Source organism: Gallinula chloropus (genome assembly GCF_964237585.1).
Source record: "Gallinula chloropus genome assembly, chromosome: 3".
NCBI classification, from domain to species: Eukaryota; Metazoa; Chordata; class Aves; order Gruiformes; family Rallidae; genus Gallinula; species Gallinula chloropus.
Genome location: NC_140087.1, coordinates 60,998,251 through 61,011,593, shown reverse-complemented (window position 1 = coordinate 61,011,593; position 13,343 = coordinate 60,998,251). Strand labels below are relative to the sequence as shown.

The 13,343-nt window shown below is 38.9% G+C and overlaps 1 protein-coding gene across 1 annotated transcript in view; it reads left to right on the top strand.

Moving 5' to 3' along the window:
* Nucleotides 1-13,343, top strand: part of LPGAT1 (lysophosphatidylglycerol acyltransferase 1) — a 60,128-nt gene that overhangs the window by 22,840 nt on the left and 23,945 nt on the right. The window contains exons 3-4 of the mRNA XM_084261934.1: nucleotides 5,983-6,101; nucleotides 12,201-12,296. Of these exons, the coding sequence (XP_084118060.1) occupies nucleotides 5,983-6,101; nucleotides 12,201-12,296 (215 nt within the window). The remainder of the gene's footprint in view (nucleotides 1-5,982; nucleotides 6,102-12,200; nucleotides 12,297-13,343) is intronic.

The following is a 13,343-nucleotide window of genomic DNA, read 5'->3' as shown; positions in this document are numbered from 1 at the left end:
GGTATGTCCAGTAAACGGTGTGTTCTTGTAAGAATTAAGATACATTGGAACTAATCCTTAAATATCTGCAGGGAGCGTAGCTTGTGTATCCTGACAGGTTTTCTTACATAAACAGCTTGCCTTAAGCATAATTGCAAAGAGGGAGGCTCTTGAAATTATGTATTGCCTGCACTGAAGTTAGTGGGAGAAGTTTGCTTCACTGAAGGTGAGCTAAGGTTTCATTTTTATTGATTCTCAGTCACAAATGGGTAAAAGGAGCCCTCTCTTCAGCCACAAGCATCATCTCTTGTGCCAGTGAATTATAGAACTCAAACAAACTGTACCCATGAGATCTTGAATGTGCACTCCAAGAAAATCAAGTCAGTCTTCAAAAGTAGTTGTTGCTAGAGACTTTCTAACAGGAACTGCTATACTTTAGGAAAAATGTTGTTCTTGTGTTGGTTAGAAAGTTGAGAGCCAGGGCATCTGTCTCTTGTTTTTAACACCTCTTACCTTCAGTTAATTGAAGTAAGACTGTGGGTTGACTTAGGGCGTAAATGTTGTGACTGCTCAAGCCCTCTTCTCAAAGCAGTCTGTAAACTGCAGAAAAATAAGGTGGAAACTAAGAAGACTGAAGCTGAAAGCAAAAGGAAATACACGTTGTTTCATACAGTGAAATGCAGAGGTGTGCAAAAAATGACTGGGACATTTTAAAACCAGCCTTGGCTTATTGACATGTGCTGTAGGAACAACCTCCCTTTATTTGCAGGCTTCTCTTCCCTAGCTGGTGCTGCTTCTCTGACTTCCCTCTAAGTGCTTTATCTTGATGGAAGTACAAGAAAAAATTTGTCAGAGCAGGTTGGTTTATTATCATCATAAAAGTCTGAATCAATTTGGCTATAAACTATGGGAAGGTTTTTTTTGGTATCAAAATCTTGATTGAAACTATTTTTACAACCTTGAGATGTCTGTATGGTAATAGCGTTGAAATGGACAATATTTCTGTTAGTAAGGGTATGACCTTTAATAGGAGAAGAAAGGTGACCCCTGAAGTGAAGCTGTTTTCAATGGTGTGATGTTGTATGTATGTTCTTTCCCTCTCTTTCTGGACTGTACTTTTATTGATCACCTGTAGGTCCTGTGTGTGTACTTAGAGACAATGTAGGTTTCCTTCCCAGTATGAATTTTGAAAGGAACGGGTGGGTTAGGAAGAGCTATTTTTCTCTTTCCAATAGTACTTGTCTGATTTTATATGGGTGTTTTAATATACCTTCGAACCTTAAAATATGCTCTTAGTAAATGTAAAAACCTTACTACTTGCTGGTTTGCTTAGTCCATTCCTTGTTTTCCTTCACTGTAGGCAACCAATTTTCAGAGACCGATGCCTTTAACCTTTTTGGTAGTGAATAAACCCAATACCTTTAGCAAGTCTTTATCCTTTCTTTTTCTTTTTTCCTTTTTTTTTTTTTTTTTTAATGTGGTCTAGGCATGCTAAGTAATGTCTAACCTCTGGCATCACTTCTGGGATTTCTTAATGCCAGCTATCAAAGAATCCCAACTATAAAGGAGAGACAAGTGAGTTTAACAACTGTACCTATGTTCTCTAGCTGAAACATGCTTTGATGAGGCATTTGTGAGTAACAGTGACACAGGGTTGCAACTTGCCAGACACAGATCCTTTAGTATGAGGAGGAATCTTTAAACAAGTGGTTGTTATGAGTTGCAGTAATTACTGAATACCTAATAATAACTGCTTTAGCAAGCAGGGCAGCCTTTGAGGAAGCAGAGGAGGCTCTCCATTAGTAATGCCACTTAATTGTTACTGAGGGTTTTCAGGGGATTCACAAAAGGTGGTACTTGTTCAGTTCTCTGTGTTGCCAATCTGAAACTTCTTGAAACAGGTATTTTCTTGAAGTCTTGCTGGATGGATACAAGTGATTGCAAGTGATCAGAAGAAAAATAAACTCAGGGGTGGGAAGTCCTATGATAAACGTTCTTGACTTCTCCAATTTCTGGAGAAAGCTGGAAATGCGGTGTTAAGTACCCACTTAGAGTTAAATCTAAATGGCAAAGAAAGTGGATATCCAAATCAATGACACATTTACTTGTGCCGTAACTTTCAGGTGATTTGTCTTAACTGTTGCACAGTTCTGGGGTTTTTAATAATTGTGATTAGAACACTTAAGAGTTTCCCCAACCTTGCCATAAAGCATCATTTTTTTGATATATGGGATGAATATAATAGCTTTTAGATTTGGCTACTATGAGAATTGCATCTGGCTCCTTCACTGGCCATTTCCAAATGGCTGTTGAAATGTCTGGCAGGAGGCCTTTTTCCTTTCCTTTTTTGTCTTCCCCTCCCCCCACCTTTCTCTTTTCTTTCTAATTCAATGGAGAAATGAGATACTAAAACTCAATACATCTTAAAATAATAACCCCAGGTATTCATTAGCATTTAATGCTGATTCTTACAGCACACACTGTAGTGAAAGAAAAATTTCAGAACATTTTTGAATTTTTTTGAAATGCAGTATGCAAAATTAAATAGTTCATTCTTGCCAAGTATATTCAAAGGTATAAAATAAATGTACTGAATTTATCCCTAATGACATACTACAAATAAAGTGCTTGAAAGTTTATTCACAACACTGCTTACATGCATACAGTTATGTTAAGGACATGATTACAGAGCAGCCAAGTGTTCTGAGAACCTGCATTTAGATGTGCAATATTTCAGTAAAAATGTGAAAAAAACTTTTATTGCTTTTCTTTTCTTTTTTTTTTTAAGGCTTTGCAATGATTAGCTAGTAAAAAGCTTAGTTTGCAGCTCTCCATATGAAATATTTTCTTAATGTTTTAGAGATTTTGTGCACACCTTGGCCTAATAGCACATGTAATCACACGTAAACTCTTCATCCTTTCTTGCAGAAGCCTTGTGCTTACAACACTGTCGCAAATCAAGTATCTCTTACAACTGAACCACTTGTACCTCAATGTTGTGGGTAAAAGATGTTATTGCTAATCAGGATTACCCATTTTACTGTGATTTCAAATTACCAGTTTAAACAGATTTCCTGCTCCTTCCTTCCTTGATGTCATTTTACTGTTAAACTGCATTTGCAGAAATCTAACTGTTGAGAGGCAGTAGGCACAGGACTGGTATCCTTATAAAATGTTCCCTGGCAGTAGGAGGAAGCTGTGGAGGCATGTTTGCTGCTTTTCAGGCCCCTGAGTGACAAATATTTGTCTTTGAACTGTTTTGGTTTTTTTGTCCTGTTACAGTGGAGCAGAACAGTGTTCCTGGTTCTGCTGCCATGCAGCTGAGGTTTTGATTTGAATGTTTCCAACTGCAGTGGAGGAATGTAATAGCACAACTATTTCTTAAAGCAAAAGGTGCTCTTTTTGAAAATTTCAGTGTGGTGAGAAAGTTGAAGACAACCATTTATTGCCCCACTGATTTTAAAGGGTCACTGTGAACTTAAAATTCTTTTTTTTTCTTTAAAAAAATTGTGGTAATGGTAGTGGGTTTTCTACAGGCTTTTTTTGTGGTTTGCTGTTCTGTTTCCAGTGCAGAAATGTCCTGTGAAGGACTCTCACAAACTGATTCTTTTCTCCTTGATAATCAGGTCAATCAATTGACCATAAAGCGTTACTAAGCACAAGAGACAGCCTGATTGCTGGAGGAGAAATGGCAGAGGGAGAAGAAACTAGAGGATGTCCAGCTGAATCACCATGACTTAATAACCTACTACCTGTCAGCTGAGCTGCAGAAGTTGAGCTATTAGCCTGGCCAATTGATAGATGAAATGAATTGAGTAAATCAATTAAGAATGAAATAGCCTTTTCTTTTTTTCTTCTCTTTCCCCTTGCATTTGGAGTGGGATAACAGAGCCCACCCTCCACTGGCCCAGGCTGCCCAGAGCCCCATCCAACCTGGCCTTGAACACTGCCAGGGAGGGGGCAGCCACAGCTTCTCTGGGCAGCCTGTGCCAGGGACTCACCACCCTCACAGGAAAGAATTTCTTCCTAATGTCTAATCTAAATCTCCCCCTTGTCCTGTCACTGCACTCCCTGATAGAGTCCCTCTCCAGCTTTCCTGTAAGTACTGGTATATGGTAATTAGATTGAACAAGCCCAAGTCTCAGCCTGTCCTCACAGGAGAGGTGCCTCAGCCCCCTGATCATCTTCGTGGCCCTCCTGGACACGCTCCAACAGCTCGAAGTCTTGTTTGTACTGGGGCCCCAAAGCAGGAGGCAGCACTCCAGGTGGGATCTCATGAGAGCAGAGAAGATGGGTGGAGTAGTTTCTAGATTTGTCAGTCACACTGGTTTTGATGCAGCCCAGGATACAGCTGGTTTTCTGGGCTGCCAAGTGTGCATTCCTGGCTCATGTTGGGCTTCTTGTCTACCAACGTCCCAAGTCCTTCTCTTCAGGGCTGCTCACAATCCAAAGATAAAGTGGATCTTCCAAGTTCATGTTGAGAAAAATAAGGAAGGATATGTGCTTAGCTTGCTTGGGGAAAGAAAAGAAGGTTGAACATGGGAGAATGAATAGTTCTTCACACTTTCATATCTGTAGACCGTTTCCATCTACTTGTGACCAAATTGAGTTTGGTGTTTGGGTTTGTTTTTTTTTTTACTTTGTGTTCAAATCTCAAGTCAATATTAATTTTGGAGCTGCTAGAAAGTAATAGTGTGACAGTTTTCAAAGGTGTGGTGCTAATTAGATTTATGCAAGGACAGGGAAGCTATGCATGGATTATTGCTTTTTGTCTCCAGTGTATAGCCTATTGCTTTTGCATCAGTTAAACCACTGATTAAAAGACAGTAGTAATTAATAGTATTGTGAGGAGAGTTGTTCATCACCTGGACACCTGTTAATAACAGTAGTAAAGATTCAGTAGTAGAGGCGAAATATTTCCTTTGATGTCGGAAATGAAAATAATAGCCAGTTAAGGACTGCTTAAGATACCCAACAAAGACTGAAAAATAACCATATCCTATGTGCATGGGTAATACGTCCTTTTCCTTTTGGACTTCACAGATTTGCTCTGCCTACCCATCTTCTCCCTTTGCCCTGCACTGCAGTACTCATCCCTTTTATTGAAGAGGGCCAGACTCTACTCACTTGTCTCTTTACCCAAAACCAGCATTAGGTCTATTCTGGTCTTTGAATTACAACAGACATTCTAGTTTTCCTTCCTGTGTCCTTCTGTGGGACGTAGTCTTCTCTTTCTTGTAATGATGGAACTAGGTATTTTAACTCCTTTTCCTTACCTCAATGTTGGGTGGACAACAACTGTAGCTCCCTCCTGACATCATTCTTGCCACTGGAGTATCTGGTCTTTGGTCTACAAATAGTGACTAATAGTTTCTGTCATCTGAGCAGCATTTTCTGAACCCACTTACTTGCCTGTAACCAACTTGGTTTAGATTTGAATTGCTGAGTTTGTTTAAAGTAGCATTTAAACATAATGATCCAACTACAGATTTTTTTGTTTTGTTTTTACAGGAGTAGTTTAATAACAGTAAGTGTAGAAATGAAATAAGCTTGCTAAGTTTAAAAAACCAAACCAACAAAAATGCGTTTTTGAAAAAAAATCTTTCTTTTAAATCTAATGAGGTGAGAGAGTTGAGTTTGAAATTGGCTCAAAAAAAAAGAGAGCTGAATTGGTCAAAAGCTTATGTAATTTGAGACCTTAAATATGGAATGGTGTAACAACACAAGAAGATCAAACTCTATATTCTGGTAGACTATTTTTGTTTTGTTCTTGTTCTGTGCATGCAATTTAAAACTAGGCTGGATACCCTCTGCTTGGAGAGATGGTCTTGCTGATATTCCTATCTTATGCTATGTGCCAATTTAAATTGACATGTAGCATGTAGGTTTCTTTATTATATGTGTCTGGGTGTGGGGGTCTTCAGGGTTTTTATTTTGTTGATAGTGAAATTTCCGTGTGGTCACTGTAAAATTTACCTTCTCATTTATTTTGTTTTTTAATAGTAGTGGAATGGGGTGATGATGTTAAAGCAGTGTCAGAAGATGAAGCCATGGTGCTGGTGAACCATCAAGCAACGGGTGACGTCTGCACTCTGATGATGTGCCTTCAGGACAAAGGCACGGTAGGCTGCAGCGGGGAGTGGGATGGCTTCTGCGTGTGCAAGCCACGACGTTGGGTGTGCTTGCATCTGTGTGTGGGGCTGATGGCTGACTTCTGCATGGGAATCCACCAAATAATCACAAGGCCCTAAATAGGAGGCTTCTTGTTTAGATTTGGTTTAATGTGACAGCCAGTAGCTTGCAGCAGGTTTTAGACCATAAGCATTGTCTTTGAAGAAGGTTGAATGTGAGCTGGATCAGTGTGTGTCCAGTCTAGGTCAACATAGAGAGAAGATATCTCCTTGCAGATAATAATGTACTTAACTTTTTCTTCTCACCTCATGCCAGCTTTGTGCAAACCAGTGCAGGCCTAGCTTCTCAGTTATGATTATATTCCAGCGTGGAATTTTTCTCCAAGTCAGAATATCAAGTTGTGTACAGGATTTCAGTAGGAGCTCAGAAACAGAAAGTGACTTCCCTATGAGTGCATGTCCAAGCTAAGCCAGCTAGCTAAGGTCAGAATTACTTGAGCTCTTATTTCACAAACTCTTAAGCATTTCTTGGTGTGAAGTGCAGCTGCTATCAATTGTTTCATGCATTGCTGTTTAGAAAATTCACATCTGGGGATGTAGTGCTGGAAACTAGAGTATGGGGTCTAAACAGGAAATTAATTTATGTGCAAATGATGAGGAAGGGGTATATATGATTAGGATGCAAAGGGTGGGAAACATACCTGGCAAACTGAACAGTGCATCAGCTATGTCTGTCTTAGTGTTGTTGTCTTTCTTAATGACTATACAGCAGAGAAATAAGGGAAACAACAATTGCTTTGTTGCATCTGTACAGCTTGTAACTGGCGTTGTTTTTCTCAGTGTATATTAATATAGATTCTGTATACACTGTGTCTACAAGTGAATTAACATTGTTGTAGAAATTCTCCGAGACCTTACTCATAACAAAATCAAAAAAGAAAGTATGAAAATCCTATTCAAGATTGAGCAGAGACTTATTTCTTTATTTCTACTGCAGCCTACAGACGACTGTATTTCAGAAGTACATTTAACTGCTTTAATTTCCTTTGCAATTGAGGAAATTAGGTATATGTGGTATTCGGTGCTGTACTCCACTGAGTAGAATGCCAGAATAAACATTCTTTAATTCTCTTCACCAAAACTGCACCCAGGACAATGTTGTGGTAAAGACACAACTGTGAGGGTATAGTCCTGTGGATGTGTATTGCATGTAATCATGGCTATTGATGTCCCAGGTGTTTTAAATATCATAGAGCATCACTGACTCATGTATGTGTAGTAGTGTATATATAAATATAAGCCATATTTATCTGGTTTGACTGTATAGCTAAAAAGTTGAGACCAAGTAAGGTTCAGTGAATGTAGAAGATTTTAAAAATGGAGATAGGCAAATAATCTTCATTAGGGAAGCTTAGGATTTCAGGTTTTCAGAAAACTAAAACAATCCTTAAAATCAGTATGCTTTTGCCTTAAATAGTTGCAGTCACTGCTACTGGAATATGCACATCCAGAGCCCAGCATGGCTTTAGTGTTTTTAGCTCATGAAGCTCGTACTTTTTTATTTCTTGAACACGTGCTTAAAACACAGCACGAGTAGTACGAGTGGCTAAAAATAATGAGAAAGATCAGGATAGTTCATCCTTCATAGAACTTGCTGGATCAGGTGTTTTTAAATAGCATGCTTCAGATTTCTGAGCAGAAGAGAATTGTCTTGACTTTGTGAAACCACTGGAGGACAAAAACTCCAAACCCACCTGTCTGGAAGAAATGGGTGCAGCGTGTCTGCAGTGATGCTGCAGTGGCAGAACTAGGAAGATCTTACTACTCCTGTGGCAGTCCAAAATTTCTTTTGCTTGCTTTTACCAGCCAATGCAAACTAAAACCTGGTGTAATCTGTAAGGCTTTAGAGTTCAATGCTGCTTTATTAAAAAAAAAAGTTTGTATTGAATGCATCTGACATCTTAAGTTCTATTTTTTTTTCCTGGGTGGTGAGAACAAATATGGAAACGTTCTTGCAGCTGAACAACGTTGCCTTAGGGCTGTGTCAGGAACTGTGATGGCAGTTTTTTCTAGTATTCTGTAGATGAATGATAGTGTAGTCTCTCTGTTTTCAGCCAACTTAATTTTTCTAAGCAGTAAGCAAAAATGCATATGTTAATATGCTTCTTGATTTTGATTCGCTTCAGTGAATAAGGAAAGCATCGTCTCTTGTTAGGGAAGTGGAACTTAGCTAAAAGTGATTCTGATGGAAGGACTAATATGTGTTACCATAAGACAAGCCACGGAGAGCACGTTTGCAGCTGAATCAGAAATGACATAATCACTTCTTACATAGTTGAATAAATTGTTCCAATCTGTTTGTGAAATTAAATCAAGTGTAATAAGTTAGTTGAGGTCTCACCCTTTAATGGTGATGTGTTTAACAAAGAGAGGTAGGTTAAAATGCTGCTATTGCTGCTTTCTGATTGTTTTTAGAACCTATAAATGTGGCTGTTCTTCATCATACAGAGCAAAAGCAGTGCCAGGGGGAGGGTACAGCAGAGAAAAAAAGTAGAGCTTCCAGCTGTTTGAATGCAAATTTAAAGACGGGTTTGCTGGTTTCATTGTAAAGGTAGAGGTGCTTGAAAGATGAAAGTCAGTCTGCTCAGGTTGCTTTGTTACAAAACCTGTGTAGAGTGAATTGAAAGTGGGTCTCTGAATAGAAGGCACCTACATTGTTTTAATAAAATTGGTAAAGCTTTTTCTACATTCTAAACTTACTTAAGCAGAAAAATGAATTAAAAAGGACTTGAAACAACATCCAGAAATTCTTTTGATCCATAAACAAATCGGAATCTGTGCTCAAAGCACTTCTTAATGTCTTTGCTTTTAAACCTACTTGAAATGCAAGTGATAAGAGACTCATCTGATAAGCACTGTTTTGCTCCTGAGGATACTAAATGGAAGAGCCACCATCCATACCTTGCAGTGTCCTCTACTCTGCCCTTGGTAGCAGAACAGGATGAATATCCATTAATCTCGTTTGCCTTTTGATTATGTTCTGTCCTTGGAACCTCTCCTTTTTGATTTTGTGTGTTATAGTGTGTATATTCATTAATAATAATTCATTAATTCATTAATAAATATACACGTTTCCTCTTTGTACTTCCTGCCACTGCCTAGGCTTACAGGCACATTTGGGATCACAGTTTGCAATTCAGACTTTGCCTCTTGTGACCCACTTGCAGAGATCTGTCTGTATGTTCTGTCTTAGTTATAACTTGTATGTCACACTGATCTTTGACATGGTCACATCACTCCTCCTCAAAAAGACTGAGGAGGTCCAGGGATGCCAGTTTGACCCCTGTGTCACCTAAGATGTGGTGAGATGGACAAACCTACTGTCAAGTCAATGCCCAGCTGATACATGACAGTAAAATGGTATGGGAGGAGAGAAGCACTGGCACTGATGGGCATGTGTTGCTTCTCCAGGATTGCCATGGAACATTCAGGGACCAGTGTTGACTCTTCAAAAGACACAAAACTTTTCATAAAAGCAAATTATTAAGCTTGCTTATCTCCCCCAGTAATACATATTATGTTAGACTAGCTTTTACTTGTTAAAATAAACCAGGGTTTTTCAAAATGCTACAGTAGTAGATGAATACTGACAGTCATATGGGTACTGCCTCGGGCTAAGTCATCAGTGGAATTTTGGTGGTGGCTTTGTCAAAGGATATATATGGTTTCCTACATCAATGTGTCATCTTTGGGCTGGTGTGCAGCCATGAACTTCTGGCATTGCAATGCCTGGAAGAGCAGTAACACCCACAGTGATGCTTTCTTACAACTCTTGTCCTTAGGGCACACCTTTTCTTTTGCTCTTTCTTTTTTCCTCCCTAAGGCTTTCTTATTTACTGAAGTGGAAATAACATGAATCTCTGCAGAGAAGAATTTTTGCTTTAAGATTATGTCTTATTTAACACAGGCCCAGGGGTAGTTGTATGAGAAACCATTTCACCCTTAGTCTCAAGTGGGGAGTTATATCTGGATCTAATTTTTCTTTTTGCACTCTCAAATACATAGTGTGCCTTTGTTCCCATGGATGTCTGGCAGACAGGAAAGAATAATATCATGTCACAAAGAAGAAGTGGGTGCTTGTTTCCAAAGCAAAACCTTGTGAGAGATGTCCTTTTCAGTCAGACATGGTTTCCTTTTTCACTTCCAGTGATGCCAGAGGGTCTAGAAACTGGTGGTCTTACATTATTGAATATATGAAAATAAAAAATTTCCTAGAATGAAAGAAAAAACCCACAGAAGTTGAAGTCATATTAATGTATGCATTCTTAGGCAGGGGTAGCTAGCTTCTAAATGTGATGTTGAGGTGCAGCTGGGAGATCAGCTCCATGTCTAAAGGCAGTAAAGGATCTCAAACGTTCTTTGGCAAGTGTGTTCTTCCAAGTGTGTAAAAAACCTTCTTTGCTGAACATCCAGTTGCACTTATTTAAGTAAAATAAAACCCAAACCGGGTATGTGACAGTTCCCTTTCTCCAAATATGTAAGTCGGGATTCATTTATAGCTTCTGTGGTCAAGACAGAGAATAAGCAATCAGAGCACTCCAAGAGACAAGTTAGATTTTTTGTTGGAAGAAGGACTTACTGATAGATGCAATTCTAGATACAGATTGCAAATTATCAAGTGCTTTTACCAAGCAGAATTCTTGCGTGAAACACGATCTGCTTCTTTCTACAAACTCCACCTAGACACGTGAGGATGTGAAAGCCACCATCCTTCCCTGTGTCAAACTGTTCTGTTAGCAGTATTGTTGTAGGCATGGATGTGGATTCCGAGTATTTCAGTTACTGTGTGAGCTTCTGGTGTTTGGAGGGGAGGGCAGAGTATACTTTAGCAGAAGATGTAATCAGCTATAATACATGAACAGTGTATTGGATTTTCTGGAGGAAATCTTTTTTTCTTAGACAGTTCTACTTCTGTCCTGGCCCCAAATTATTTATCTCAGACAACTGAAAGATGCCAAGCAGAAGGTGCCTGACTATCAGAGAAATACCACAATTCTCCATGTGTTTTTTTTGATTGTGATAAATAGAGTGACTTTGTTATGTGACTTTAAGTTTCAGTGAACTTCAGTCAGTCTTGGGTGTGCATATAACATCAGGAAGAGTAAAGGCAGCTAGCCTGATGGATGATTGAGAGTGTGTAAGAGATACTGTTTTTTCCAGTTTTGGAGTGCCAACTTCTACCATCATCTTAAAATCTACATGTAGGAGCTGTAGAGGGTAAAAAAACTTGTGAGAGAAGAAGCTTTTCCCTTCTGTTATTTACTACTTCTGGAGTAATTAGTTGTATTTTAAATTTCAAGGGGCTGAAAAGATATATCATCTGCCTTCACTGTCCTGTAAGAAGTGATAGTCAAAGTGAATTTAATGGCTCAACCTCTATTTTTGCCTTCTGCTGTGCCTGTTGGCTGGGACAAGGAGCATGACTTAATAAAATTCTCAGGGATGCATATGGCTGCTCTGCCATGACAGAAATCAGTAATGGCATGTGGGCTCTACATAGGTCTAGGTGAATGCTACTGTCAAAAGACAGAGTGAGCATGTATGGAGCACATGCACATCAGAAGCATAAGAATCATATGATCTCATCCCCAAAACAGCCAAGTACAAAAAAATACAAGGAAACACATTTCTGTGGTGGGCATAAATCAGTTGGACATCTCACATTGTTTTGACTACCTTGACAAAGACAGACAATGGTTTTAGTTTGCAACTGGCTTAAGGTTGTTGTGGTATGTCAACAAGAAGCATTACACTGCCTGTGTGCAAAGACAGAGCAGAAATTATTCTAGCATATGGCTAATAGTGTAGAACCTTGTGTATATATATGTGTGTGTGTATACACAAAAGGGCAGCTATTTAATCCTTCTCTTAAGAGAGAAAAGTAGCACCAATGCTGCTTTATACTTTGGGGCATAAATGACTATACCATATATTTGCTAGTTTTATTGCTGTTGGGGTGACAAGAATGTCAGTATAAATAATTCTCTGCACTTAATATTTACTGAACTTTTTTTTTTTCCAACTTTCCAGGTTGTCCGTCAGATGATGTGGCTGATGGATCATATCTTCAAATATACAAACTTTGGCATCGTGTCTCTAATCCATGGAGACTTCTTTATAAGACAGGTAAATAGGAACTTGTCACAGTGCTTTGATTTATTCTTACATTTGTACCTTTGTGGTGCTGTGGGACTTACTCATCACCTCCTCGGTGTTTTGCAGGATGAAATAACCATGCTCTAATGTGTCTATTTGGGTTGAGTTTTGTTCTGAAACTGCTTTTTTCCAGAGCTTATTTTATTATGTGCCTAGACATGAATGTTCACAGAACCCAATCATGATGGGAGGTGTACAAGCAAAGTACATGGGCAGTCCTTTTTGTCTCTCTGCTTCTGACTGCCTGTTGTTAGAGTCTCTCTTCCTTCCTTAGTGACCTTTAAGCTGTGCAGTAAGTCTGGTTAGGTCACTCACTGTTCTGTCAAAGATCATGTCACCTTTTGATGGTGACATGGTAGACCAGTTCAAAGTGGTGATGGACGTGCATAAATAGTAATTAATTGATACTCAAAGGTTGTTTATTATTTGAGTATCAGGAAAGAGTGTGTTCCATTCAGCATCCCAAATTTTTAAGGAGTGAAAACCTAAGGTTATTTCTTACAGCTTGGTTTTCTGTTGTAGTTTGGTAGCTGGTGATGAAACTGCACTCTCAAAGTAGAAACTTAGAAGTATAAAGATAAGCATGAACCTGCTGCCATTTATGTCAACTGCAACATCCAGCATACACATTTCTTTCCTCTCCTTATTATTATTTCTCTGGACTTAAAATGTGCGGGCAGACAGAGAGGGTGAATGAATTTTCACTTTACAGAGAAGGAGAAACTCATTTAGTCAGAATTAAGTAAAGAAATATTTAATCACAGCTATATACAGTTAAAGTTAGATTTCTCACTAAAACTAGAAGCATGGTTAGAAAACCTCAGGCAAAATTAGTTAGTAAAAGAAAGGTCTCTAAAGACGTAAGCTTTGTGGCAGTTTTGTTGATTTTCAGAGAACTGAAGTCACCTCTGCTGAGGAGAGCTTCACTTGTGGACTGCTGGGTCTTTTGAGTGATTTAACGAAGTCACTTTGGAGCACTCAAAAATGCTAATTGATGTAAATCCATTCCTGTGAAAA